This window comes from Penicillium paradoxum, assembly GCF_028828445.1.
Source record: "Penicillium paradoxum strain IBT 22861 chromosome Unknown utg000004l_segment0_segment0, whole genome shotgun sequence".
Taxonomy (NCBI): Eukaryota; Fungi; Ascomycota; class Eurotiomycetes; order Eurotiales; family Aspergillaceae; genus Penicillium; species Penicillium paradoxum.
The window spans coordinates 1955388-1979441 of NW_026643182.1; the positions used below are offsets into that span (position 1 = coordinate 1955388).

General features: G+C 49.3%; 12 protein-coding genes across 12 annotated transcripts; 6 read left to right on the forward strand and 6 right to left on the reverse strand.

Annotated features, from left to right (window-relative positions):
• Positions 1-394: 394 nt before the first annotated feature.
• Positions 395-921, reverse strand: N7457_004474 (DUF4604 domain-containing protein; the record flags this gene model as incomplete). The annotated part of the gene is made up of 2 exons (XM_057175519.1): positions 395-837; positions 894-921. 2 exons carry the CDS (start codon positions 919-921, stop codon positions 395-397), a joined length of 471 nt encoding a protein of 156 aa, XP_057032566.1.
• A 330-nt stretch (positions 922-1251) lies between these two features.
• N7457_004475 (WD repeat PRP19 family protein) lies at positions 1252-3119 on the forward strand (the record flags this gene model as incomplete). Its single annotated transcript, XM_057175520.1, has 5 exons — positions 1252-1474; positions 1545-1589; positions 1644-2079; positions 2140-2603; positions 2659-3119. 5 exons carry the CDS (start codon positions 1252-1254, stop codon positions 3117-3119), a joined length of 1629 nt encoding a protein of 542 aa, XP_057032567.1.
• A 448-nt stretch (positions 3120-3567) lies between these two features.
• N7457_004476 (putative RING finger domain protein) lies at positions 3568-4890 on the forward strand (the record flags this gene model as incomplete). The annotated part of the gene is made up of 2 exons (XM_057175521.1): positions 3568-3708; positions 3775-4890. The coding sequence occupies 2 exons, from the start codon at positions 3568-3570 to the stop codon at positions 4888-4890; spliced, it is 1257 nt and encodes a 418-aa protein (XP_057032568.1).
• Positions 4891-5368: 478 nt separating this feature from the next.
• Positions 5369-5908, reverse strand: N7457_004477 (mitochondrial 54S ribosomal protein mL43; the record flags this gene model as incomplete). Its single annotated transcript, XM_057175522.1, has 3 exons — positions 5369-5660; positions 5727-5809; positions 5870-5908. The coding sequence occupies 3 exons, from the start codon at positions 5906-5908 to the stop codon at positions 5369-5371; spliced, it is 414 nt and encodes a 137-aa protein (XP_057032569.1).
• Positions 5909-6154: 246 nt separating this feature from the next.
• On the forward strand, positions 6155-7602 carry N7457_004478 (U1 small nuclear ribonucleoprotein 70 kDa; the record flags this gene model as incomplete). The annotated part of the gene is made up of 5 exons (XM_057175523.1): positions 6155-6416; positions 6481-6608; positions 6665-6758; positions 6858-7323; positions 7485-7602. 5 exons carry the CDS (start codon positions 6155-6157, stop codon positions 7600-7602), a joined length of 1068 nt encoding a protein of 355 aa, XP_057032570.1.
• Positions 7603-8450: 848 nt separating this feature from the next.
• N7457_004479 (ribosome assembly factor MRT4) lies at positions 8451-9333 on the reverse strand (the record flags this gene model as incomplete). The annotated part of the gene is made up of 2 exons (XM_057175524.1): positions 8451-8997; positions 9140-9333. 2 exons carry the CDS (start codon positions 9331-9333, stop codon positions 8451-8453), a joined length of 741 nt encoding a protein of 246 aa, XP_057032571.1.
• A 254-nt stretch (positions 9334-9587) lies between these two features.
• On the forward strand, positions 9588-11119 carry N7457_004480 (mitochondrial distribution and morphology protein 10; the record flags this gene model as incomplete). The annotated part of the gene is made up of 2 exons (XM_057175525.1): positions 9588-9688; positions 9757-11119. The coding sequence occupies 2 exons, from the start codon at positions 9588-9590 to the stop codon at positions 11117-11119; spliced, it is 1464 nt and encodes a 487-aa protein (XP_057032572.1).
• A 265-nt stretch (positions 11120-11384) lies between these two features.
• On the reverse strand, positions 11385-12559 carry N7457_004481 (triose-phosphate isomerase TPI1; the record flags this gene model as incomplete). The annotated part of the gene is made up of 6 exons (XM_057175526.1): positions 11385-11413; positions 11478-11692; positions 11757-11869; positions 11981-12055; positions 12140-12419; positions 12522-12559. 6 exons carry the CDS (start codon positions 12557-12559, stop codon positions 11385-11387), a joined length of 750 nt encoding a protein of 249 aa, XP_057032573.1.
• A 2772-nt stretch (positions 12560-15331) lies between these two features.
• N7457_004482 (uncharacterized protein) lies at positions 15332-16669 on the reverse strand (the record flags this gene model as incomplete). Its single annotated transcript, XM_057175527.1, has 1 exon — positions 15332-16669. The coding sequence occupies one exon, from the start codon at positions 16667-16669 to the stop codon at positions 15332-15334; it is 1338 nt and encodes a 445-aa protein (XP_057032574.1).
• A 600-nt stretch (positions 16670-17269) lies between these two features.
• N7457_004483 (Protein kinase domain-containing protein) lies at positions 17270-19004 on the forward strand (the record flags this gene model as incomplete). Its single annotated transcript, XM_057175528.1, has 2 exons — positions 17270-17723; positions 17776-19004. The coding sequence occupies 2 exons, from the start codon at positions 17270-17272 to the stop codon at positions 19002-19004; spliced, it is 1683 nt and encodes a 560-aa protein (XP_057032575.1).
• Positions 19005-19403: 399 nt separating this feature from the next.
• N7457_004484 (ESCRT-III subunit protein DID4) lies at positions 19404-20326 on the reverse strand (the record flags this gene model as incomplete). The annotated part of the gene is made up of 5 exons (XM_057175529.1): positions 19404-19532; positions 19598-19858; positions 19926-19986; positions 20049-20296; positions 20321-20326. The coding sequence occupies 5 exons, from the start codon at positions 20324-20326 to the stop codon at positions 19404-19406; spliced, it is 705 nt and encodes a 234-aa protein (XP_057032576.1).
• Positions 20327-20707: 381 nt separating this feature from the next.
• Positions 20708-23571, forward strand: N7457_004485 (mitofusin; the record flags this gene model as incomplete). The annotated part of the gene is made up of 4 exons (XM_057175530.1): positions 20708-20909; positions 21001-21049; positions 21112-23150; positions 23207-23571. The coding sequence occupies 4 exons, from the start codon at positions 20708-20710 to the stop codon at positions 23569-23571; spliced, it is 2655 nt and encodes an 884-aa protein (XP_057032577.1).
• Positions 23572-24054: the final 483 nt, after the last annotated feature.

Below are 24054 nucleotides of genomic sequence, written 5' to 3' on the forward strand. Positions count from 1 at the left end.
GGCTGATACTGGCACCAAGAGCAGGTTGTTTGTAAAAGAATGAAGCCGGGAGACTGGATCCCGCAAGGGGAAAAAAAGTTGCAAAAAAGTTGCTGATAAAGAGATGTGTGCCCCCAGGCCTGGAACAACACGTTAATTATTCATTCACTTGGACTGAGTTATGTGTTCTCATATTTTATTGATTGAGTGTGAATATTAATACATATTCTTCTAATTGCCGGGTATTGACCCCAAAAAGTGGTCTCCAAACCTATGACGCTGTACAATCCGGATTGACTCATTATGAGTCCTCAAGGCCTTGCGCCGAGTAAATCAGATATCCACCCTTGGGCGACCTAGAAGCTACATGTAGTGCAGGGAGTGATGTACAATGTATTTCTTTCATGTCAATACTTCATTCTTCGTCAAAGGAGAGCTTGATCTTCTTTGGCTTCTTTGATTTCTTCGCCACCTTGGGCTGAGCCTCTTCGGCTTCTGCTTTATCCTCCCCTACCACCTTAGCCTGTTTGCGTTTCCTCTGGCCTCCAACCTCAGTAAGATTGCTTTGCTTGGTGGGGGCAAGTTCTTCAGGAGACTTGTTCTCATCGCCAGTGGGTTTCTCCTTTGTTGAGGAACCGTTCTCGTCCTCTTGTTTTAGAGCGCTCTCACTGACAAGTGCCTCGTATTGCTCTTTGGAGATCACCTCATTGCTTTCTTCGTCAACATAGGTAGGCTCATCATCGCCATCATCCTTATTGACTTTGAGTCTGGTTGGTCGTAGAGCCGGTCGCTCTAAGCGACCGGTGTTATCTCCATATTGGCCCCGAAGCTTTTGGAGAAATGCAGGCTGCTTCGCATCTGGAAAGAATGTTAGAATAACCGAAGACATATCACAAGCTTGAACAGCAACATACCGTATTCGAATTTCGGGTTCTTAGGCATGGTGGGGATACTGTGTTTGTTGTATCTGCTACCAATGCTACTAGGGCTTTCAATTGAAGCTTTATGCTGCCCTCACCCTGTTCTGTAGATTTTTAAGAAATATGCATCTCTTTCGATGATCAGAGGAGTTAAAAACAGAAACAAAAACAGAGCATATTTAGGTGCAAAGAGCAAGAAATGGAGAACTTGTAAAACCGCAAGCCGAGCTACATACGGGGGAGGATAGCGACCATCTGCCTATGACTTCCACGTGACTTGTCTGTCACACCGCCTGCTTTCTATGGTTAGCGCCCTTGTCCACCTCCATACCGCCCCGATTCACCGCCCGCTATGGATCCATTCAACTTCCCCTCGGACATCTGGTGGGAGATTTTCCGCCAGCCAGAGTTAGTGCTGATTCGTATTTCACGGGATAACCGTCCCCCTCACACCGCCCCAGCAGCTCCAGACGCTAGTCCGCAACAGGACACATCGAAAAGTCCCATTGAGCCGCTCCGCGTCGACTCTCCATCAACTCATATCAACCAACCTCAATTAACCATGCTTTGTGCTAGTGAGTAGCCTACTGTCTATTGCGCTTCTAGGGTTCTATTTGAATTTGGTTCTCTAACTGAACGTTACAGTCTCCGGAGAGGCACCCCAAGTGCCCGTCGTGTCTCCCAAGAGCGGTAAGTCTTCTCAATCGCTTTGCGCGCATGGAGTTCCATCTCATAATCAAATAGGCAGTGTATTTGAAAAGCGCCTCATTGAGGCATACATTGCAGAGCATGGCAAAGATCCTGTAAATGGCGAGGAGCTCAGCACCGACGACCTGATCGATGTCAAGACGCAACGCGTTGTCCGACCCCGACCACCTACCCTTACATCCATCCCCTCTCTGCTCAGCGTATTCCAAGAAGAATGGGATGCCCTGGCGCTGGAATCTTACACTTTACAACAAACCCTGGCGCAAACAAGGCGCGAGCTGAGTACAGCGCTCTATCAGAATGATGCCGCTGTACGAGTGATTGCACGTCTGACACAGGAGAGAGACGAGGCCCGCGAAGCACTTTCAAATGTTTCTGTTGGTGCCACCCGCTCTACTGGCGAGGCTATGCAGGTGGATTCCACAGGACTGCCCCAGGCGGTGTTGGAACGGATCGAAAGCACACAGGCAGCGTACGTACAATTGACGCCTCCTACATTAGGTTCTTGGGTCGACGACTAAATATTTCACAGGCTATCTAAGACCCGCCGTAAGCGTCAAGTCCCCGAGGGCTGGGCTTCCAGCGAGGCTATTTCCACATTCAACCCAACTGAGACCTCTGACCCTCTTTACCCCGGTGGCCGCGCTCTATCCATCAACTCAACCGGTGACCTGGCCCTTGTTGGTGGAGTTGACGGAGTGGTTGGTGTTTACTCGTTCTCTCAAAAGAGCGTTGTGCAGACTCTCAAGACAGATGGCCCAGTCACTGGCGCGACATGGGCAGGCAACAAGGCCGTTGTTGGCTCATCTACGGGATCTGTGAAGGTTTTCGAGAACGGCGCCGAAGTTGCAAGCTTCAACTCCCACGCTGGTGAGGTCACAGCTGTCACTGTCCACGCTACTGGTGACATTGCTGCTTCTGTTGGTGTTGATAAGAGTTACGTTATTTATGATCTCGCTACGAACACTGTGGCTTCCCAGATTTTCACTGATGCAGGTAAGGAACCGCCAGATGGAACACAGAAATTATCCAATGCTAATCTCTCATCCAGCCCTACTCTCTGCCAACTTCCACCCTGATGGTCACTTGATTGCAGCCGGTGGCGCAGACGGAAAAGTCAAGATCTTCGATGTCAAGACTGGTGCTTCTGCAGCAGACTATGCGATGTCTGGTCCAGTGAAATGCCTGTTCTTCTCTGAGAACGGAACCTACTTAGCTGCAGTGGCTGGAGAGTCTACCACTGTATCAATTTGGGATCTACGCAGCTCCCAGGAAACCAAGGTACTGGATACAGGCAGCCCGATCAACTCGATCTTCTGGGACTACAGTGGCCAATTCCTCTTGGTTGGTGGCCCTAGCGGCGTTACCGTACAGCAATATTCTAAGGCAGCCAAGGCTTGGTCGGAACCTTTGCGACGTGCAGTCCCTGCTACTTCTGTCGCTTGGGGTCCCGCTGCTCAGAGTATTGTCGTATTGAATGAGGCGGGTGCAATCACGGTGCTGGCAGCATAATCATGAGATCACTGGGGAAAATAATGTAATATTAGTGCTGACCAAATTCTGAAACGTCAACTGGTGTTTGTTTTCAATCTACTGCTACCCTTGATCCAACAGCGTTCACAGGTAAATTCCGTTATAAAATTGCATGTAATATCTATGATGTCGGCACCCGTGACCTTCTAGATATGAAACATTTTTTTTTAATTCATATGAAGCTGACGTTCCACTAGCTACAATCCACAGCGACAAACTCCTCAGAAAGATCTTAAATAGCTACTGTTGGAGCCATTTCATTTCTACTTCAGTCAATCTTTGGGCCCAACGAATACCTTATCAGAGCCCGTCACCGCCTTGTGACAAGAAAACACCAGACCGCCTTCAAAAACGGGGATTTGAGTCTTGACCGCCCTTCCATGATCAGCAGAAACCGACCGCCTTACGACTCGGCCTAGAAACAAAGATGGATCCTCGGAATTGGATATCACCTCTTTGGATCTCTTCAATTACCCCTGCGTCTGCAGCATTTCAGTCTTTACCTTCGTTACTTGGATCTGAAATGAGTGACCATCCTGGCGTCCAGTTTATGGGCGCCAGAACTAAGGTAAGTCTTCATCCGTCGTGAAATGGGCGGGGCACCCGATCAGATCACCAAGAACCTAACTAACAGGCTTCCTACTACTTTCAGCGAACACATCGTGTTATGGCTGCAGAAAATGATAGAAGTGGGGATGAGGCCTGGCAGCACCATTTCCATCCCCATCCCACCGAAAACCCTCGGCCTCCTCCTACCCGATTGCCACCCAGAAGACATCGAGATGGATACGATTATCGACGACCGGCAGCACTTTCGCCCGCGGACAATGTCGTGATCGACCTAACAGAGGATCCCGAATCTCCCCCACAAGAAAATACGCAATCATTTCCCGGGCCTCTACACATCCCACATCCGCATCGTCCAACATTGCGGTTTCCGCGAGATTTGATGAATCGCACGTCCCCTGTGGCGGAACAACCCCATGTGATTGATCTGGAAGCTGAGACACCCAGTGATTCGGTAGATATATCATCTACCAGTGGAGATGTTCTGTACATTGGGACTTCTACCGTCAGACGGCCACCACCCGTGCCAAGGTTTCTAGACAACAATGGCATGCCGATGCATTATCGTCGCCACACTCAACGCCCGAGGGTGTTTGACCATGGTCCATCGAGAAGGGTGTTGAGACCTGTATTTCCTACCGAAGATGATTTTATTTCGATTGTCTCCTCTCTACCAGGGACGCTCAATTATGGCGTTCCTGCCTTTCCCTATAACCCTCCCAGTCAGTCGGCGCCCCGGGGACGGCGAAGCTCGTATAGAGCACCAAGCCCCCCTGGGGATGGGTTCTCTCGGCATTTGACAGCGAATGACGTGGGTTTCTGTCCGAATTGCCAGGAAGAACTTGGCGCTGGAGAGGGACTGAAGCAACAGATTTATATTGCAAAACCATGTGGCCATGTGAGTATTGTGCATCCCTGGATGAATATATCAATTATTGAAACTGACAATTGTCCTAGGCCTATTGTGGTGAATGTGCTGGGAACCGAGCCATTTCAAAGTCCAAAAAGGCAGCGTCCAAGACCAAGCCATTCTCGAAGTGCCAGGTTACAGGTTGTAATAAATCTCTCATCCCCCCGACCTCCATGTACCACCTTTTTTTATGAGATTTATCATGGGCATTGTTTTCACGGGCAACTCATTTGCATTCTGGTGTTATGGCCATTCCCTTTCTCATTCCGTTGATACCCAATATGCATGGAACTGGCAGGCATTGTCTAATAATGATTTATACACACTTATGATTTCAATAATCCCTCTTTCTATGTATGGCGTTTTGGGATTTTGGCACATTATGTACGTGGGTACATCTTGTATTATAGAAACATTACGAGCTTCTCTGGATCAGTAACTTCTAGTATCATCAGTCTCGCAGATTTGTCACAGGATGAACTAGTGATATGCTCAAGTAATACGTACAGGTCGTGAATACTGATTACGAATTGATCCTCTGGCAGACTGACTCATTGTCTTCGAATTGATGCAGTCTTGAGTTTGGTATGCATAAAAAAAGAGGCTCAAAGAACCATTGGCTTCCAGATAGCAAATAGACAAGAATGAAGAACGGAAACGGAACCCAGGTCAATAGTACAGTTGCGATGGAGACACCTGATAATCACCATCGCTGAGAGAACAAAAGCCGTAAAAAGGAAAATGCATCCATCTAGACACCCCGCAAATCTCCGTGATATGGTGACCAGATACCACGCACACTCTCGTTCAAACTTGTGATCGGCTTCTTGGTTCGCTTCAACTTCTCTCCGCTGGCTTCCTTAAGAAGGATGGCCTTCTTCAGGATCTCATGTGGTTCAAGATTCCGTACACACACGGGCTTCTCACGGCCATTGATGTAGAGGCCCTTGATCAGAGGGTGCTTTTGGGGTCGGGGAGACACACGGATCTCAATCTGAGGGTTTTCGCGGGCGAAGGTGGGGAGGGTCTTCTGCAGGAAAGCGCTATAGCATGCAATGTTAGTATGAACATTGCCAAAAGAACTCATTTATCATTCAACAGCCACGTACACCATGCCCCTTGAGCTACCTGCCGAGTTGCAGTAGTGGAAGTCAAGGCGTTTGCATTGTAGGATAAAGGCACCGGCGCCGTTCTAAGCAGGTTAGCTGGTTCAATTCGGCGGCTGAACGTCAGAGACCTAGAATTCACATACCCTGGCTGCTGTTGTTGTTCTGATTCCACGCAGAGGCATCGTTCCAGTCGTTAGTAGTTAGGTTATCTCTGTGGCTTACAATGCGCGACGGTTCTCCGGACATTTTCTGGATTCACGTGATCAGGAAGGCGGTGAATCGAGGTCACCAATGGCGTTTGCAGCAACTCCCCTCGGCAGACGCTAAGACCAGAACTGCGACGCGAAGCTCTCACTCCTGAGGGCCCGACTTCCACTTAGTCTTCATCTCACATCTCAGTCTCGTTCGTCTCGAGTGAATCACTCAGCATGACGGACAAGCTACCCCCGCCACTCTTGGCGCTTTTCCAGCCCAGACCACCCCTTCGATACATTCCTCCGAGCGACCGCGCACCAGGAGACTGCCCAAAGAGCACTCTCACTGGAGTTGCCCAGTACCTTGCCGAGGCCAAAGCCTTCGCCGAGGAGGTGCCTTATAATGCAACTGAAAGCTGGGTGCAACGCAAATTGCGCGAAAAGACAGAAAAGAAGGATGTTCTGCAGAAGAAAATAGCTGAAGAGCTACAAACTTGTAAGTCCATTTGGTGTCTACATATGTTTCAATTTCAACTGGCTAACATGGTGCTTTCTTGTAGTCAACCCTGAGAAAGATCCTCAAGCTCGAGGTGATCCTTTCAAAACTCTCTTTGTTGCACGTCTCAGTTATGATGTCAAAGAAGCAGACCTGGAGCGAGAGTTTGGCCGTTTCGGTCCCATTGAGAGAGTATGTCATTACTTGGCTGTGATTTTTACCTATAAATGCTAATCTCTTGATTACAGATTTCCCTTGTCAAGGATACAGTATCAGACAAGAAAAAGAAAGCCCACCAAGGCTATGCCTTCATCGTGTATGAGCGCGAAAAAGATATGAAAGGTATCACTACCATACCAATTTAGTTGGCACTAAAATACCTCCTTTATGCGATTTCGCGGTAAGATATATTGCTAACACCAGTTATTTCCCCAATATCAGCGGCCTACAAAGAAACAGATGGCATCCGAATCAAAGACCGACGAGTCTTGGTAGATGTCGAGCGTGGTCGTACCACTAAGGGATGGAAGCCTCGTCGCTTTGGTGGTGGTCTCGGAGGACGTGGATACACCAAGGCCATGCCGTCCCGCCCCGGCGGACCTGGATTCAATGCACCATCTGGACCTGGTGGGTATGGAGGCGGATTCCGCGGTGGTTTCGGTGGCAGAGGTGGAGGTGGAGGTGGTGGCTTCCGTGGTGGAGGTTTCCGCGGCGGAGATCGCTTCGGTGGTCCTCGCGGTGGTATCGGATATCAAGGCAACCGGAACGGCTTCGGTGGACAAGCCCCCCTAACGCACCGTCTGGTCCCGGTGGCGGACGCAGTGGAGGATTCAGAGGTGGCTTCGGTGGTGGTGATCGTGGTGGTGGTAGATTCGACCGTGGCGTTACTGGCAGCAATTCGGAACCTGTGCGACCCCGAGACAGCTATGCCGATCGTGACCGCCGCGACTATGACCGCGACGACCGATACAGAGACCGTGATCGTGACCGCACGGGAGATCGAGGCATGGGAGACCGAGGCATGGGAGATCGAAATGGAGACCGATACCGGGATCGCGATCGTGACAGGTATGGCGGCGGCGGCCGGGATGCCGGCCGGGATGCCAGTCGAGAGGAGTACGGACGCAAGCGAAACCGCGAGGATGAGCCTGGATTTGATGATCCTCGCTCCAGGAGACGATACTAAACCTTCACTGTCCCGGATCTTCTTTTATCCTCATTGGCCCTGGTTTGTTGGTGGGTATCACTGTCACTGATTTGCCCAGTTTTCATGACTCTCTTGTAAGGGTAAAAGTGTCAGGCATGGTCTTGGCCCATGTGCCATTCATTCCGTCATAACGATTACAACTGTCGATGTTTTTCATCCCGAGCTGCGATGTCAAACTCAAACTCGATATCGAAGTACTTATGCTCTACCTTCCCTGCTTGGTCCACGCATACTTCCTGGCAGATGGGAAGTCTCATGAACTGTGCTTGTATTCCCCGTTCTCTTTGTTCTCTATTTTCCCTGGGAGTTATCTTTTTTCATATGTGTTTGAGTTTTCGTTTTTTCCCCTTGTTCCCCTTGGCCCTAACGGGATATTGTTTACTCTCCAAGGATAGGTATTTGTATTTTAGCTGGTCCTCATCCGCACGCAATGGAATCTGGTGAACCATCAGGTAAGACCAGGTAAGGGCCATGTGAAATGACTGAAGGCAGGTACCTTGCTAGATAGGTGAAAGTCTAGGTAATACGATAGCAATTCCCGCTACAATTGAGTGAGGCCCAGGCACGAGGTAGATTTGTAGACTTTTTTTTCGACCTAGTATCTGAATCTTATCATAGGCTCATAATCCAGAAGGAGGGAGAAAACCTCCCCCAGACAAGGACGAGAGAAAGAGAGATATAAAACACAAGTCTTCAATATATTTGCAAAGAAAGCGCCCTCACCAAACTCCATAAGATGCCCAGCAGAGTTCTTTTTTTCGGCCACACGGAAGCCGAATGGGAAAGAGAAGAAGAACGAAAAAACGGAAAAATACGAAGATCCTCATCTATGCATCAACATCCATTCCACCCTCAGACTCGAAGATCTTGACCTCCTCGGTACTGCGGGTCCAGCAGGCCTTAAGTTCGACCTTGAACTCGGACGAGGTGATACCGAACATCTTCATCAATGTGGTCTGTCGTGAATCCAATGTCTCTCCCTCTTTGCAAACGGGGTAGCCCTCCTGGCCCTCGACCAGCTCGAGCATAACCTTGCCCTTCACCAGACGGGTGGGGACACCGAGCTTGCGGAGCGCGGGCTCAATGGTGTGGCTGACGGGCTCATCCTGATCGGTGGGGATCTCGCCGCCCCGTGCGGTAACCAGACCGTTGGGAATGGTGAAAGAGCGGGTGGCCACGGTTCCAGCGCGGGCGAAGTCCTGGGGACGGAAAGTCTCGAAGTAGGAGACAACTGATTCCGAAGTGCGGGAAGTGAAGAGCAATCCAACGGCACCGGTGAGGAAAGGAGTGAGTTTGCGCAGGTTGGGAGCGGCCTCATCTTCGACAGTCTGGCCCAGAGCCTTGGCCATAACCTTGGTCTTGCCGAAGAAGACACTATAATGATAGGATTGTTAGACAATTGATTTTGAAAGGGTTTGCATATCAATATTCGATATCGGATCCACCGCTGGTGTTCAGGCGCTTTTTTTCCGATTCCATATCTCAAGAAAATACCGGATTGGGGGGTTCTGCTTACCGGCTGTCGGCGAATTCAGTGCGCACATCCTTCAGATAAGTGTTTCGCATGTTATCGACTGAAAAGACGAAAAGGTGATCATATTCTTCGATACATTCCCGGATGTTGGCGAACAGACGACGGGTCTGCTCCTTGTGATCTTTCTTGGCAGTCTTCGACTCGTGGACGATGCGCGCACGCTTTGAACGAGGCATGGTGAATTATATGAAAAGAATTGGTGATTCAATGATTTCAAACAGAAGGTTAGATGTTTCCCCCACAGACATTTTTTCTTCGCTGATAACCGGATCAATATACCGCCGGGCTTATCCAACGCTAACCTGAATGGGGCAATCAGCTGTGATCTCAGGATCGATTCACGTCATTTGCGCGCGCTTTCAAGACCTCTTATGTTCCTTTGATTGCACAGTACAAGTCTCATTGTCGCCTGTAGGGCAGTGTCTGGACAATGCTGGACTTTATGGACTATATCCAGCTATCCTTCGCCGAGGCGACCCACTGGAATCGTGACAACTCGTACTCGGCACTCACCACAACCTCCCAATGTATGTAATTGGTTGGTTCCTAAAGTCTACTTGCAGGATAATGAAATTGCCAGATTAACATATATGGGGCAGCAATTCTGGACTTCTCGACTCCGGAGCGATTGCGCGTTCACCTTTCATCGTTGTCCACCCCCATTTCGCAACCAGTTACACACTCGGTACCGTGGGACTGATCGATGGATCTGTGTCATATCTCTTTAGTACTGTGCCCTTTAACAACTTGCCAAGTGGAAGTGCATCAATTCCACTTCGAAAGATATCCCTAGGGTACCGACAAGTGCAGGCCCCCACGGCCCCAATCCAGACATGGGGATGGGATTCGCTATTAGACGGCGTGAGCATTCCAGGACTCAAAGATACGAGTCGCACAGAACCATCAAGTCTCAAAGACGGAGAAAACAGCAAGAAAAATGAGGCTGAGCGGAAAGCAACTCTGCTCCATGCTTCTCTCCATCTTCCGCCTCCAACCACTCTATATGCGCTCTTTCTCCGCAGAATCTCTACCAATATGCAGCTATCCCTAGCAGTCTGCTCAACCCAGGGACCACCGCAATCCAAATCTGCACCGCAAGCATCAATGCTCACCCAGCTATCCCACGACACAGGCAAATACAGCAACGAGTACCTGTTCAGCACGGACAATGCGCTATTCGGCTGGCGCGGACTCTGGAATTTCGGCCCCGATCCCCGATACACTCCCGCCGACGCGCCGCCGCCATTGTCCCTCCTTTCTGCAGGTGCAGAGGCATACTACTCTCCCGTCTCATCATTGGTTGGCATGTCCACGGGCCTGCGATTCAGCACACTACCCGCAGCCACCGAAGTCCCACTATCATCACCACGCTGTAACACGTCAACGCCTATCTCCACCTTCCCTTATACACTAACTCTAACGTTGGCACCAATCACGGGCTCGTTATCAACAACCTACTCCCTCCGCGCCTCGCCCAATCTCGCTTTCAGCTCCCGCTTCGGCTTCAACGTCTACAGCTGGGAAAGCGAAATGGTCGCTGGCTGCGAGCTGTGGCGCCAAACCCCGAAATCCAAGCCTACCGATGACGATCTTGAATGGGCTCGCCGCAAAATGCGCCTGCATGACTTCGGCGCTTCCCTGCCTGGAGCGCCTCCCTCTCCGCTTCTAGAGGACCCGGTTCGCCCCGAGGGTCTAGTGGGCTCAAAGTCTAATAGCGAGGTTGAGACGAGTGATTCTGTCATTAAGCTTCGCATTGATCAATCTTGGAATGTGCGGTTGCTCTGGGAAGGCCGCGTCAAGGAGCTTCTGGTGAGCGCGGGCGTCGGGCTGGGTCCGGGCTCGTTCTCTTTGTCGCCTTCCGTTTCTTCGGCTTCGGGCAGCGGCTCGGGCCAGAGTGGAGGCGGGAATCCTGGAATGTCGTATTGGCGTGGGGTTGGTGTTTCGGTACTGTACTCTTCATAGGCTACGTGCTCTTTAGACCCCTTAGTCTCGTCTAGCCGCATACGGTCTGATTGGTTCGGGGAACAGCTACGTACTTGGCTATGATAACTATGAGGTTTAAACCATCGAAATATACTTCAGAATTGTACATAAATTCATGATAATGTACTTGAAATTTCAAGTTTTGATTCTTCTATCTGATGCCAACACTACAGAGCTATTTACTCTGCTGATAGGGGGACACTATTTGGAGGGGCGGGGGGTATTAGTTTCGTTCGGAAACCCTTTAGATGCGGGCGTTGATGATCTCGACGACTGTAAAAGTTGATTAGTATATGTGGCGAAAAGCTTTGTGATGAATGATTTGCCATGAACTTACAGGCAGGCTTCAAGCTGGCACCGCCAACCAAGAAACCGTCGACATCGGGCTGAGTGGCGAGCTCGCGGCAGTTCTTCTCGTTGACGGAGCCACCGTAGATGACACGGACGTTGTCCTGAGCCTCAGCAGAGATGGACTCGCCGAGCCACCTGCGGATAGCGGCGTGGACCTCCTGAGCCTGCTCAGTGCTGGCGACCTTGCCGGTACCGATAGCCCTAAATCGATATGTTAGACTTGCCTATAACATGTTGATATAGAGGCAATGGGGTAAGTTCATACCAGACGGGCTCGTAAGCAATGACGACCTTGTCCCACTGCTCCTTGCTCAGCTCATCGGCGGCAGCGTTGAGCTGGCGGGTGACAACCTCAATGGTCTTGCCGGCCTCACGCTCCTACAAAAGAATCGGGTGTGAGCGGGATATATTCAGAAAACTAATAGCCGGTCTTGACCCGATGACCCACAATCGGGACGAAAATGGGAAAACCGGGTAGCAATGACGTACCTCAAGGGTCTCTCCGATGCAGAAGATGACAGAAACATCACCCTCAATGGCGGCCTTGGTCTTGCGGGCAATGAACTAGTTGGAGATAGTTAGTGTCTACTTCGTTGGGGAGTGGTGTTCCTGATTGGTTGGCAGTTCGAGGATGGCGGGGAAGCATACCTCATCGGACTCCTTCAGGATCACTCGGCGCTCGCTGTGGCCGATAACAGCCCAGTTGATCTTAGTATCGCGGAGCTGCTCAACACTGATCTCTCCAGTGAAAGCACCGTTGGGCTTGTCGTAAACGTTCTGGGCAGCAACACCGATCTTGGGGTCGGCGAGCTCGCGGGTCAGAGCGAGGTAAAGAGCGGGGGGAGAGATGACGACCTCAGTGTTGGCGTCGAGGCTAGCGTTGTTAAGGTTTTTCACGATGTCGGTGATGCTCTGGGCAACACCGTTCCTTGGAAGAGTCAATTGCGCGTTCTTTTACAAGACGAGTAGGTATTAGGTATGGGCAAGGAGGGGCTTTGAGAGCGCGGGGTAGAAGCTCGGGATAACACACATCTTGAAGTTACCACCGACGAAGAATTGGCGAGGCATATTGAATATGTGAAGAGAATGAAGAGAATGAAGAGTGAAGAAAGAGAAAAGAGGTTTGAGAAAGGTTAATAGCTCAGGGGAAGAACAAGGGAAAGTAAGTTATGTAAATGGAGGGGCATGGCCGTCGCCTAAATTGTCAGGTGTCAACAATGACATCGGTGAGAATCCACCTGGGCCATAGTCCAATCTCCGTCAGTCTCCTTCGGGATATACCGGCATTCTAGCTCCCTGCACTGACCGGAGAAGACAACTCATGATAGAAATTGACAATCTATTGCTTTGCTGGGTGATGATTGTCTAGGAGTGACAGCAAGACAGGTCATTTTGCCGACCTTCCACCATCATGGCCCCCACATTATGGAGTATGCCTCCATTCTTTACAACCCGATCTCCTATTTGGAGTAAGATGCATGTTGTTGGGCTTGGCACTTGAGACGCACGGCCTTTGATCCCCGGATGCACTGTCCTCGGCTCTATACAACATGATGGTTTGAGACACTCACCGTGCCATACAGTGGCACTTCTCGATATTGGGTCTCTCAGATCCCTGCGCTTTGGAGCTTTACATCCCTGTGCGTATACCGAATCACAATGTCGGTTTTCATGGCCCGTTGTCCTTGGGTATACTCCACCCCTGCATCAATATATGGATCCAACCCCACCCTCGTCGTTGGACCGAGAATCTGTGAGTCGACATGACGAGGATGCCCTTGGATATTCGTTATCATTTTATCTGTAGCAGATTACACAGACTCCACTATAGCAGACTTGAGCGATTAGGAATGGAATATCGGCTCCTTGGGGGAGTCCGAGATGGAACCATTACCTCAACGAGACCTTTCGGAATTCCTCCGTCTGAAAGGCCGCCGAGCCGTCCTAGTCGGCTCGTGGGGATATGATCAAGCAATCAGATAGATGACAGTCTATATCGGGTGCTCAGGCACAGCTGAAATTGCTCATGGTCAGCAGGCTTGAGTCCATCAGACTCGTGTGGGGAAGATTTGAGAGCTTTGTTGTGGTAGGTTGATTTGCGGTGCCACGCTATACGGATGCATTGGCTCAAGGTGCGTTTGGGCATCTCTAAGTCGCATCGGACTGATATCGAAGAAATCATCTTTTCTGAATTTCCTATCGGATATTATGTAGCGGACTGAGTGTGATATATTTGCCGCGCAGTCCGAGATGTATTCTCTCAGATCTATTCTAGCATCCCTCATGGCACTTCTCTGCATTTGTTGGGCAAGTTTCATGTGAGTCAGTACAGCTTGCTCCGTAGACGGGCCTTTACTAGAGGGTGAAGTTGTCTAATTGCATAGGAGATAAACATTTATTATTACTGCTCATTGGCTGTCTTGCGCATATCCTCGACCATACTTTGTTCCTATCTGCCTTCCCAAACATAGGAGATAGCCCTATTCTTCACTTTTTCAATCCATCGATCACGAGGAAGACTCTGTCGAGACCAGTAAGAGTACTATACGCTGGGCTGGTTGCTATTAACAATGATTCTCTCACAATCCTTCGTTTTGTTGACTCGCAAGATGCACCTCGTGGGGAAGCTCCAGAATTAACAACCAAATCAAGAATGAACCATCTCTTAAGTGGCTCCATAGAGTCGAACTCAGCAGGAATATGGAACATAGTCGTAGCCTGCAGGCTCAAGTTCGTAATGGAATTGTCGCTCTAGAACTTCCTCACAAAAAGCTTCGCTCATAGTGAGATGACGCCGTTATGTACACCCGCTTATATCGGTTACGCAGGAATATATCACAACTGGTAGGATGGCAGTGCATAATGAAAATGAAGCATGGCAAGCCCCGGCTTACTTAGAGTGACTGTAGCGCTTCACCGAAGGGTTGGCATATTAGCGGTGAAGGCTGGTTCGATGCATCACCGGGGCTTCGTTGATGTGTCACCTTATCCTCCGTACGCAGTACATCGATGTGCTGTTAGATCTGGTACCTATGCATGTATCTAGGCGCCCTGAAGTCCGCAGCGAGTTCAACTAGGGCATGTTTCAAGGATCTATACTCCGTATGAGCACATGTAATTTTGCATTGCCCTGAATGATGAGTGTGAAGGAATGCGCTATGATGTGGGATTTGAGACATATCCCATGTTCATGAACTGGGATTTGGGGACTCACGGTCCTCCATTCATCATAGCACTGGTTTATCTTGACTTAGAGGGAAAAAGCCTCGGAATCTAGTTTGTAGTTCTGTGGAAAATCTTCGAAAACGAGCTTAATATAGTAAGAGTCCAGACATGTCATTCGCAACAAGGATAGCCCCATTGGGTCATTATACTTCCTCACCGAAATATATCCCTATGTGTTCGTAGATTATTGCGAACGTTCAATGGTGCATATACTGATCAATATTCGTAGGTGTAGTAGTCTTGATAGAAATGCAAACTGGGGAACTTCCAAAATTATGCAGATTGTTGAATGATCGAAGTCATAATATTTCTAGTATCTATTCTAAATTTCTAATCCACTACTTTGTCTAGATATCTTGTCTTCTCAATTTCTGGATTGACTATTGCTAGGACCTGCCGAAACAAACGTATAATGCGAATCAAATGGGCAATTTGGACGAAAAGAACTGTTTGCTATCCGAAAGATCTCATAGGCTCACAAAGTCTGGTGGGAATTAAGGCATGTTGGTATGTATCTGGTCTCAAAATGATTGTGCGCTGGTAGAGCAGTCATTCTGGTGGATGAAGAGAGTGAAAACAGCAATTTCATAAAGTAAAGGTAAAAGAGCGCACCAGTCACACGGTTTCTCTCTTTTTGATGGCGCAACGACAAGTACAACGGCATGCTGCCGACGTATCCTTCACTGGCTGGCGACATTCAAGTTGAAATACTTCTGAAAATGTCCTCTTCAGCATCTTTTCCCGCTGTCCAATACTTGCTTCCCGATAGTCGAGCATTCGGCTTCGAGCTTCATTGTCGTCGATCAAATGCATTTTATATCTTTTCCCAGATGCTGAACCCCGAGACCGAGCTCTCTCAGTTCGTTTTGGCACAGAACTCTTCATCAGAGTCGCCTCAACTCGGTCGCGGAGGAAGTAGCTCTTGTCATGTCTTCTCTCAAGACCACGGCTTTGAATCCCGTGACGGGAAGAAGGCCCACGACTCGCCTCGCGGCGGCGGGGACTAGCAGCCAGTCGAAGATAAGCCTTGTTAGGTCGTGGCATGCAGTTCTCAGTCTCAGTATCCATGCTATCTGAGTCGTCTGTCATAGATGTGTCGTCAGACTGGTCAACTATGGTGGATGCACTATCTGAGTCACTGCTACTTCCATATGAAGACTCGGAATCGGAAGTATGTGCCAAGTCCATGTCACCGCTGTCTGCGGCAGTGAGCACCGGTCTTACCAATGTATCAGTGATAGTGGCAGTTGACTGGGTGAGCTCACGAAGCGGTTCTCGCTTTCCTGCGCTAAGGTTCCCAACTGAGGCCAGCTGACAAGGAATTTGAGCCATAGACCGCAAAATATTCCCATTTTGACCCAGCGGCACAGGCTGAGAGACATGCTGTGGCCAAATTGATGGAAGCTTCGACTCGGGTTGGAAGGCTCTCCCAAGATCTACTATGTCACCCATGGGGGACCTGGCATGAGCTGAAGACTTCATAGGCCTCTGCATGATAATGACAACCATGGAAATTGTCTCATAGTCTCCCCGACGAGCATTTCGGGCCTTGGATGGTCTGGCAACTTCTTTGACGTAGACGCAGGTCCACTGAACAAGTGGGTTATTGCATCTGTGTTCGTCAATCAGTTGATTTATATGGGCGCGTCTGATATTCGAGGACACGCTTTCATATTGCAGTGCTGCAGATCTTTTGTTCGCTCGCTTCTGAACCATCTTGGAGAGTTCGTCTTGACTCAGATGCAAGGGGGTGCGTTCCACGCAAGTCCAGGTTGGAGTTTGGTTGGGCATAGGATCCGCCTTGTATAAGGTGAATCCCAGAAAAGTAGGAGTTGGTTCGGAGGCCCCAGCAGCATTCTGGACATTTGGCAAGTCCCTGGGCGCAGAAAGGGGTCTCTTTTCGATCTTTGAAGGCTGTGCCGATTTGGTGTCGGAGTCGACATTGGCAGACATGGTCAAAGATCTTTTCGTTTTGGGTGATCAGGGAAAGTCGCATGTTGGTGAAGTGTATCATTCCAGGGAGAGGGATTTATATACTCTCTATACTCGCTATACTCTCTGTTGCGGCTCTGTTGCGGCTCGTATGATCCTGGGCAGTAGTTAGGTCGTTGCGCTCAACCCGGGTTGAGGCTGAGTACGCCCTGCGGCCCCTGCTAACGGCGACTCATTCAGCTGCAGGCGATAGGCAGCCAGGTTTACCCGGGCGAACTGAGTTATTGCTTTGGCTAATTAGGTATTTATAGATCTACTAGCATCATCTGATAATACATCGGGGTGTTGGGTAATTTGAGAACCTCGTGTGTTCTTCCAGGTGACGAGGTCTTTCGTTTTCGTACTTCAAAGGACATGTCCTCTTTGATCTCCAGGTTGGATTTCCATATTAAGAGATTGTTTGAAATGGTTTCTTTCAACTCTGCTCGGAAACTAAGATAGATCCTTTGTTCAGTCGAGAACAAATGCATTGAAGTTTCTTGGTGGTGTGCATATAAATGGCCTTCGCTCCGTTGCTTTTGCCTTCCCACCACACTTCTTTCCAACACTACAACTAGAATCATGGCCACACAACCAACCGTCGATCCACAGGATCCCTATGGGTTCAAGCATAAGGTGGGCAGGGACATAGGCGCAGTCCAGGGGAATTATGCGAAACACCCACGCATGCGGCCTTGGCCTGGAATTTTTCAGGGAACGGCCTTTGGCTACATGGCCCCGGTTCTGTTGGATCCATGGGCCACGCTCTCGCAGAAATATCCCCAGGTGAGTCAGATCATCCGAGAGCGTCTGGGGGCAGCGTTGAAGAGACGAAACAACGAAGATTTTTCAAGATGTAATTGCCGAGACGACTCAGGTCACAGATGCGACAGCGAGGCATTTCAATCCCATAATTGCACTTTACATGACGATTTGGGTGTTTTGACTCGTCCAGCACGCAGCACTGCCATGTCTGTATGCCTTTGTCCGGATGTCTTCGAGAGACTACAAATATATGGAATCATAGGTGCAGGATGTAAGATTACCCCTTCTTGATTTGGCCATGTGACAATACTAACTGATTATAGCATTCGGCGTCACTTATCTTGCTCGAGAGAAAGGTGCTCCCGGTACTCCCCTAGAGGACCTCCAACAATACGCAATCAAGTCTAAGCTGCATCACACACAATGGGAGGACGATCGCCTACGTCGCTGGACACCTGAGATGGTAGCTTTCGACGAACCGAGCAACGAGAAGCACCATATACCAGAAGAAGCAGTGATTCTAATCTATCTTGATGGCAGTGACAGATTCCCGCATCTTGACTCGGTCTACACGCACGGTATGTTCACTGCGATCCTCATGACTCCCTGCGTTGATCCTAGTGATGAAGGTGTTTCAGATATCGACGAGGAACACTTCAAAAAGGTCGAGAGGGGAGGGGGTATAGCACGCCTCCGAAAGCGATACCCCCGTTTTCCAGCTTTTGATGGAAACTATCTTATGTCCATTGACACCAAAGAGCCTCAACTGAATGAACTGGAGGGCTGTAAAGTTGCTGCTCAGTTTCTTCAAGCTCTGAATGAATTGGCTGACATGGGACTCTGGCATGGCGATATCTCCATTAACAATTATCTTATGGACCAAAACCTAAATGTTCAACTGATCGATTTCGGGCTGACTACCTTCTCACTTGATCAGTGGGGGTTCCACAGGTTCATAGACCATTTTATCACTTTTCACGAGTATCAGATGATGCCTGAGCGAGCCACCGAACTAGAAAAATATGACAATTGGAGAGATCCTGGCCGCAACGATGTCCGTATCAGAAGCATCTACTTACCAAACGACGAACGAAAAATCTGCTTGTGGAAGTATTCAACGCTCGTTTACGGCTTCTTACATGGTTTCTGGCCCTGGGATGAGCCAGTACCAAACAAACTAGATTGGTATGATCGCTGGGCAGGTACATACGGTGACCCGTGTTATCCCGGTATCAAACGTAGACGCAAGAGAATGATTAACGAGGATGTACCTATCAGCGAACACCTCTCGCAGGATTGCAGAGATATGCTGCAGGCTAATTTGGCCAGAGACCCGTCCGAACGACCCTCCATAGGAGAGTTATCGTCATTCCCCTGGTATTCCCAGTGGTCTGCTGAAGAGCTCGAGTCCGGTCGTCCTTTGAAAAGGCCTTGCCACCAAAAATTCAACGACCATAACAGGACAACGGGTCGTAAAGGGTTTCCATGGCCAAGTGCAGCAAGGAAACTACCCCGAAAAAGACTTGCGCATCGCACCAACCGTGCCAATTAATCAGATGATCAGTTTTACTCGTCGTCAGATGCAAGATCCGTGTACGAGGAAGCTCTGTCCTCTCAGAAGGCGTAAAAGTTTCCAATCCGACAAGTTGAAAACGGTGCGCGATATTGAGATACGAGGCATCAACTTAAAGTGATAGTAGGCACTCTTCAATGTCAATTAATATACTCCGTATTTGGCCTTTGATTCTCATCGGGCATACACCCTCGGTTCATGTAAATATGTTTAAGTACTTCTACCAAATTCATATTGGAACGTAATGCATTGGTAGGTACTAGGAATATCTTTCAAAGGCATGCTAAGAACTGCAAAATAAATTCAATTGGGGCTCAAGAAACAGACCGCATGAGGACCCCTGTCATCAATGACATATAACAAAGAGAAAAGTCGTAATCATCGCCGAAGGCTGTCTAGTCTTGCTTGGAGGTCATCATCGCTCGTGTTGCCTCCCCCTCCGATGGCTTGCGCAACCCGAGTTTCATTCGCTGGTGCTTTTTGTATTTCTGCGGGTGTTTCGCCAAACTGTGGATTGGATCTGTTAGCCCGCGGGGTCCGCTTTCTGATGTTGGGGGCTGAGGGTTACAAACCGCCTGGTTCAGATCGACGCCAATCTCATCCAAAATCTCCTTCACAATATCTTCACCTTCTTCCTCTTCACCTTCCATTCCTGTGGCCTCGTCGATCGCATCGTCCATCATCTCTTGCCGCTGGTCCATAACGTCATTTTCTCGTTCGAATTCCATCGCAATCCGTTGGAGTGCCGGGAGATTCATCTGTCTGTTCATACTACCCAAAAGCATCGTAGCTCCTTTCATAGATTGCATCATTTGCTCATTGCTTCGAACGGTCTTGGGGGCAACAATAGTCAGCGCATCGAGGCATCAAGAGGGGCAGTAGATGTCAGTTTGCGCATACCTGAATGCGGAGCGAGATAGCCTGTAATTGGGTGCGCATTTGATAGAACTTCTGGATATATCTGTTGAAGTCCTTCAATTAGCCAAGGATACAGCAATTAGGAAATAATCATCAGGAACTGACCTCCGTGTCCGAACCAGGTCTTTGGCTTGGATCTTGCAGGCTCCAACTTGCCCATTTTTGGCACTCTTCTTGATGTCTTGTACTAGCTTCTTCTCTTGATTTTCTAGTTTCACCCGCTCTCGGTCGAGTTCACGCTGGGTTCGATCCAAGGCGCGCTGGTGTTTGCGCAGACGCTCCGCGGGGGTCATGCGCTTTCCGAAAGCCCACTCAACGATCTGAGAGACCTCGCGTGAGTAAAATAGCCATATCTAAAGGTGTAATATGCAGCCTACATTCATGGTTGCAAGTAATAATGGGCTGTCAGTATGAGTCGGAGAGTGAATTCCAGTCCAATGTAGGAGCCTGCGTAGCAACAGTGACATCAACCGCGGTATGGTAAGATTACGGGCGCATTACAACAATACCGGGTCACATGCACACTAACCCCCTTTTGGTCCGACGTCATCAAACCTTCCAAGAAATTGATCTTCTCATAAGCAACCGACCAAAAGCACAACTTTTCTTTGATGGATTTTCCCCCAACGTTAAGTTGTTTAATCCGTCATGAGTCAGGAATATTGTCCCGGTGAGGGCTCGTCATCCAGAGCTGGCTCGTCCAGAGTCCCAGGCGAGGAAGAATTTCCCGAGAAGAATCCTTTTTTCGTCCCCCGCCGACGTACATGACCGTCGGCAACGGTTCGACCTCGGAAAGCGCCACGGCTTTGATGACCTCGCTCAATCAGGACTCGGGTTATGGAGGTAGCATTTCCGAGAATGCCAGTACGGAGGGTGATGCAAGCGCGGCTTGGCGCGCAGGGTTGATGGAGGATAGACCGACTCCGGTGCATACTCCCACGCGTCCAGGAGAGTGGAATCCTGCGGGTACGTGATTCGAGACTACGAAATGATGGCTGTGCAATGATGTTCCAGTCAAGAGAGGACCGAATTGAATTAACGCGACCTTGGGATATAGCTGAGCATGAAAAGCAAATGGTTGCTAGTCATGTCTCTCAACTCATGTAGTATGTTTCGCCTCCCCGCAGAATAACTCAGTCATAAATCGGCAAGGCTTACAGTCTTTCAGCAACTCGAACCGAACCCAGCTTGGTCGTGCGATTTCCCGAACCATCGAAACTTTGAAGGATCTCCAGGATATGAACCGCCAATGGCCTGCCCACTATCCCTCCGTGCAGAACACGCCCTCCTCGCCAATGGATCGTCCATCGCCGTACCAAACTCATTCGGAGTCAGGAGGTAACGAGAGCAGACCCGGCACTCCGCCCCGGCCCGATCTGAGACGCGCAGCCACTATCGGAAATGAAGACAGGGGAGAATTCAGTGCCTCGCCGCCACGTCGCGTCATGACAGAGCCAAGATTGATGACCCCACAGATTGCGCAGGAGTTTTCTATCTTGAAACTGGATTTGAAACTCGGTGCTCTTTCGCAAACAGAGCTAGTGCATTCGTTGGAAAAGGCATCAATTGCCGCCTTATTGGATGGAAAGATCACTCAAAGCATGAAGCATCTTCTCTCGCTGCGAGACAGGATTGAGGACACTTCGAGCAAGGTTCTGATTACAGGAGACTTGAATGCAGGAAAGTCGACATTCTGTAATGCTCTTCTGCGCCGAAAGGTGTTGCCAGAGGACCAGCAACCTTGCACCAGCATCTTCTGCGAGGTTCTTGATGCCCGTGAAAATTGCGGCGTGGAAGAAGTCCACGCTGTCCACAAAAATACGCCATATAACCGCAATGACGAAAGTACCTTTGATGTCTATGCTCTCGCCGCACTCGAAGATATCGTCATCGAAAACACGAGGTATATGCAGTGCAAAGTCTACGTCAAGGATGTACGGTCCATTGATGAATCACTCCTCAACAATGGTGTGGTTGACATTGCTTTAATCGATGCACCTGGCCTAAACTCGGACTCATTGAAAACAACCGCTGTCTTTGCTCGCCAGGAGGAAATTGACGTCGTTGTGTTTGTAGTCTCGGCCGCAAACCATTTCACATTGTCTGCAAAGGAGTTCATTCTGAATGCTGCACATGAAAAGGCATACATATTCATGGTGGTCAACGGATTTGATCAAATTCGCGACAAGCAACGTTGCGAACGCATGATTTTGGATCAGATCGGCAAGCTCAGTCCTCGTACATACAAGGAGGCTGCTGAGCTGGTTCACTTCGTTTCTAGCAATGCTGTTCCCGTTGCGCCCGCCATCTCGCAATCTGGCTCTGGTGGAGGTGATGGTGGCTCTGACGATGAGGATGATAAAAAAGATTCCAAAGGCAAGGGCAAGGGCAAAGAACGAGAGAAACTCCAGGATTTCGAGAATCTCGAGGGCGCTCTGCGACGTTTCGTCCTTGAAAAGCGCTCTCGGTCCAAGCTTGCGCCTGCCAGAACTTATCTTCTCAATCTCCTGGCTGATCTTACCTCCCTTGCCACAGTTAACCGTGATGTCGCACAAGCTGAGCTTAAGCGGGTGACGGATGAACTGGCTGAAATTGAACCCGCATTCGAGAATGGCAAGAAAAAGAAAGGAGAGCTCGCAGAGGGTGTCAACAGGGCCATCGATGACTCATGTGATGATGTCTATGACTACACTCGTTCAACATTGACCAACACAATCGAGCGTGTCTCTGAAGCCGACCTTGGTGTCGAGTATCCTGGTCTGTTTTCGGCATTCCAATACGCCGAGGACTTGAAGCTAGCAATGTTAGATCAGATTGCTCTAGCCGTTAACAACTGTGAGGACTACGCCAGGGAGAAGACTGTTCAAGGAGTCGGATTCATTCAAAATATCGGGCTCCTGCACATTGGTGAAGATAAATTCACCCCACTCAACTTCCGCGCAGATGCGATGTTCCGCCGCGGCCGTCGCCACACATTTGGCCGTCAAGTTGATACTGAAGTTGAGTTGTGGGATTTCTTCGATATTGCTGGCCTCTGGGAGCGCCAAGAGAAGATGGCAGGAACAGGTGTTGCCATGACAGCGGTTACTGTGCTGGGTGGTAGAGCATTGGGTGGATTCAGTTGGGTGGATAGTGCCTTCAGCGCTGTCAAGCTCATTGGGCCGAACAACCTTCGTCGGTTGTTCTTCCCTGGTATCGTTGCTGCTGGTGAGTATTTCTCATCTATCTTTGCAGGAATCAAACACATACTAACCTCATTCAAGCTGTTTTGACCACTGCTTATGTGCTCAGCTCCATCCCGACAACCCTTCCTCCACGTTTGTCGCGCAAGATTGCCGCTACTCTTGATGATATGGACTATGTCCACACAAATGCCAACCGACTCTCGACTGAAGTTCGCCGCATGCTGCGCATGCCTGCCGGCAATCTCCAGACCTGTTTATCTCAGGATATCGAGGATCTCGGCCGACGAAAGCAAGAGGTCACCAAAATTAAGCAGGAGAGCGATGTTGCCACCAAGTATTTCTCTAACCTCTTCCGGGATAGCAGTGAGAATCGTCGCTCTATTGAGAGCTTGGATTTAGATGCTCATCTCCCTGGCGCGATGGGTGCGGCAATGCAAGCATAAGCATAGGCTCGCCTTTGTACAACAACTTATGATTCCTACGATCTTCCTTTTCTCTTTCCTACTCTCTTGCCCTCTGACTTGTACAGTTCGTATATCTCTTTTTCTTATCCACATCCTCCCTAACTCTTTATATGGAGTTCCTTCCATTGGCCCTACAATCACTCTTGCTGAGGGATTCTCTTGCCTCGTCGGCTTTTATTCCATCCCTGGAGTGGACGGCGCGAGGGCGTACACCAAAGCCGGAGTCCCATTTTTACCCAAGATTCCCATCTGAACTAAGATTGCAGTGAGCCTTCAATTTTTGAATTTTTCTGAATTCCTCTTTCTGCTCGTTCTCAATCAAGATCCGAGGCTTTTCTTTCTTCGTTTCTGCTGTCCTTGAAGGATTTAGTATCAGAATGCAGCTTCTTGCTTTTGTGCTTATGTGGTAAGAGGCCAGTAAACAACTAACTTGATGTTCAACTAGATTGATTATCATTGATC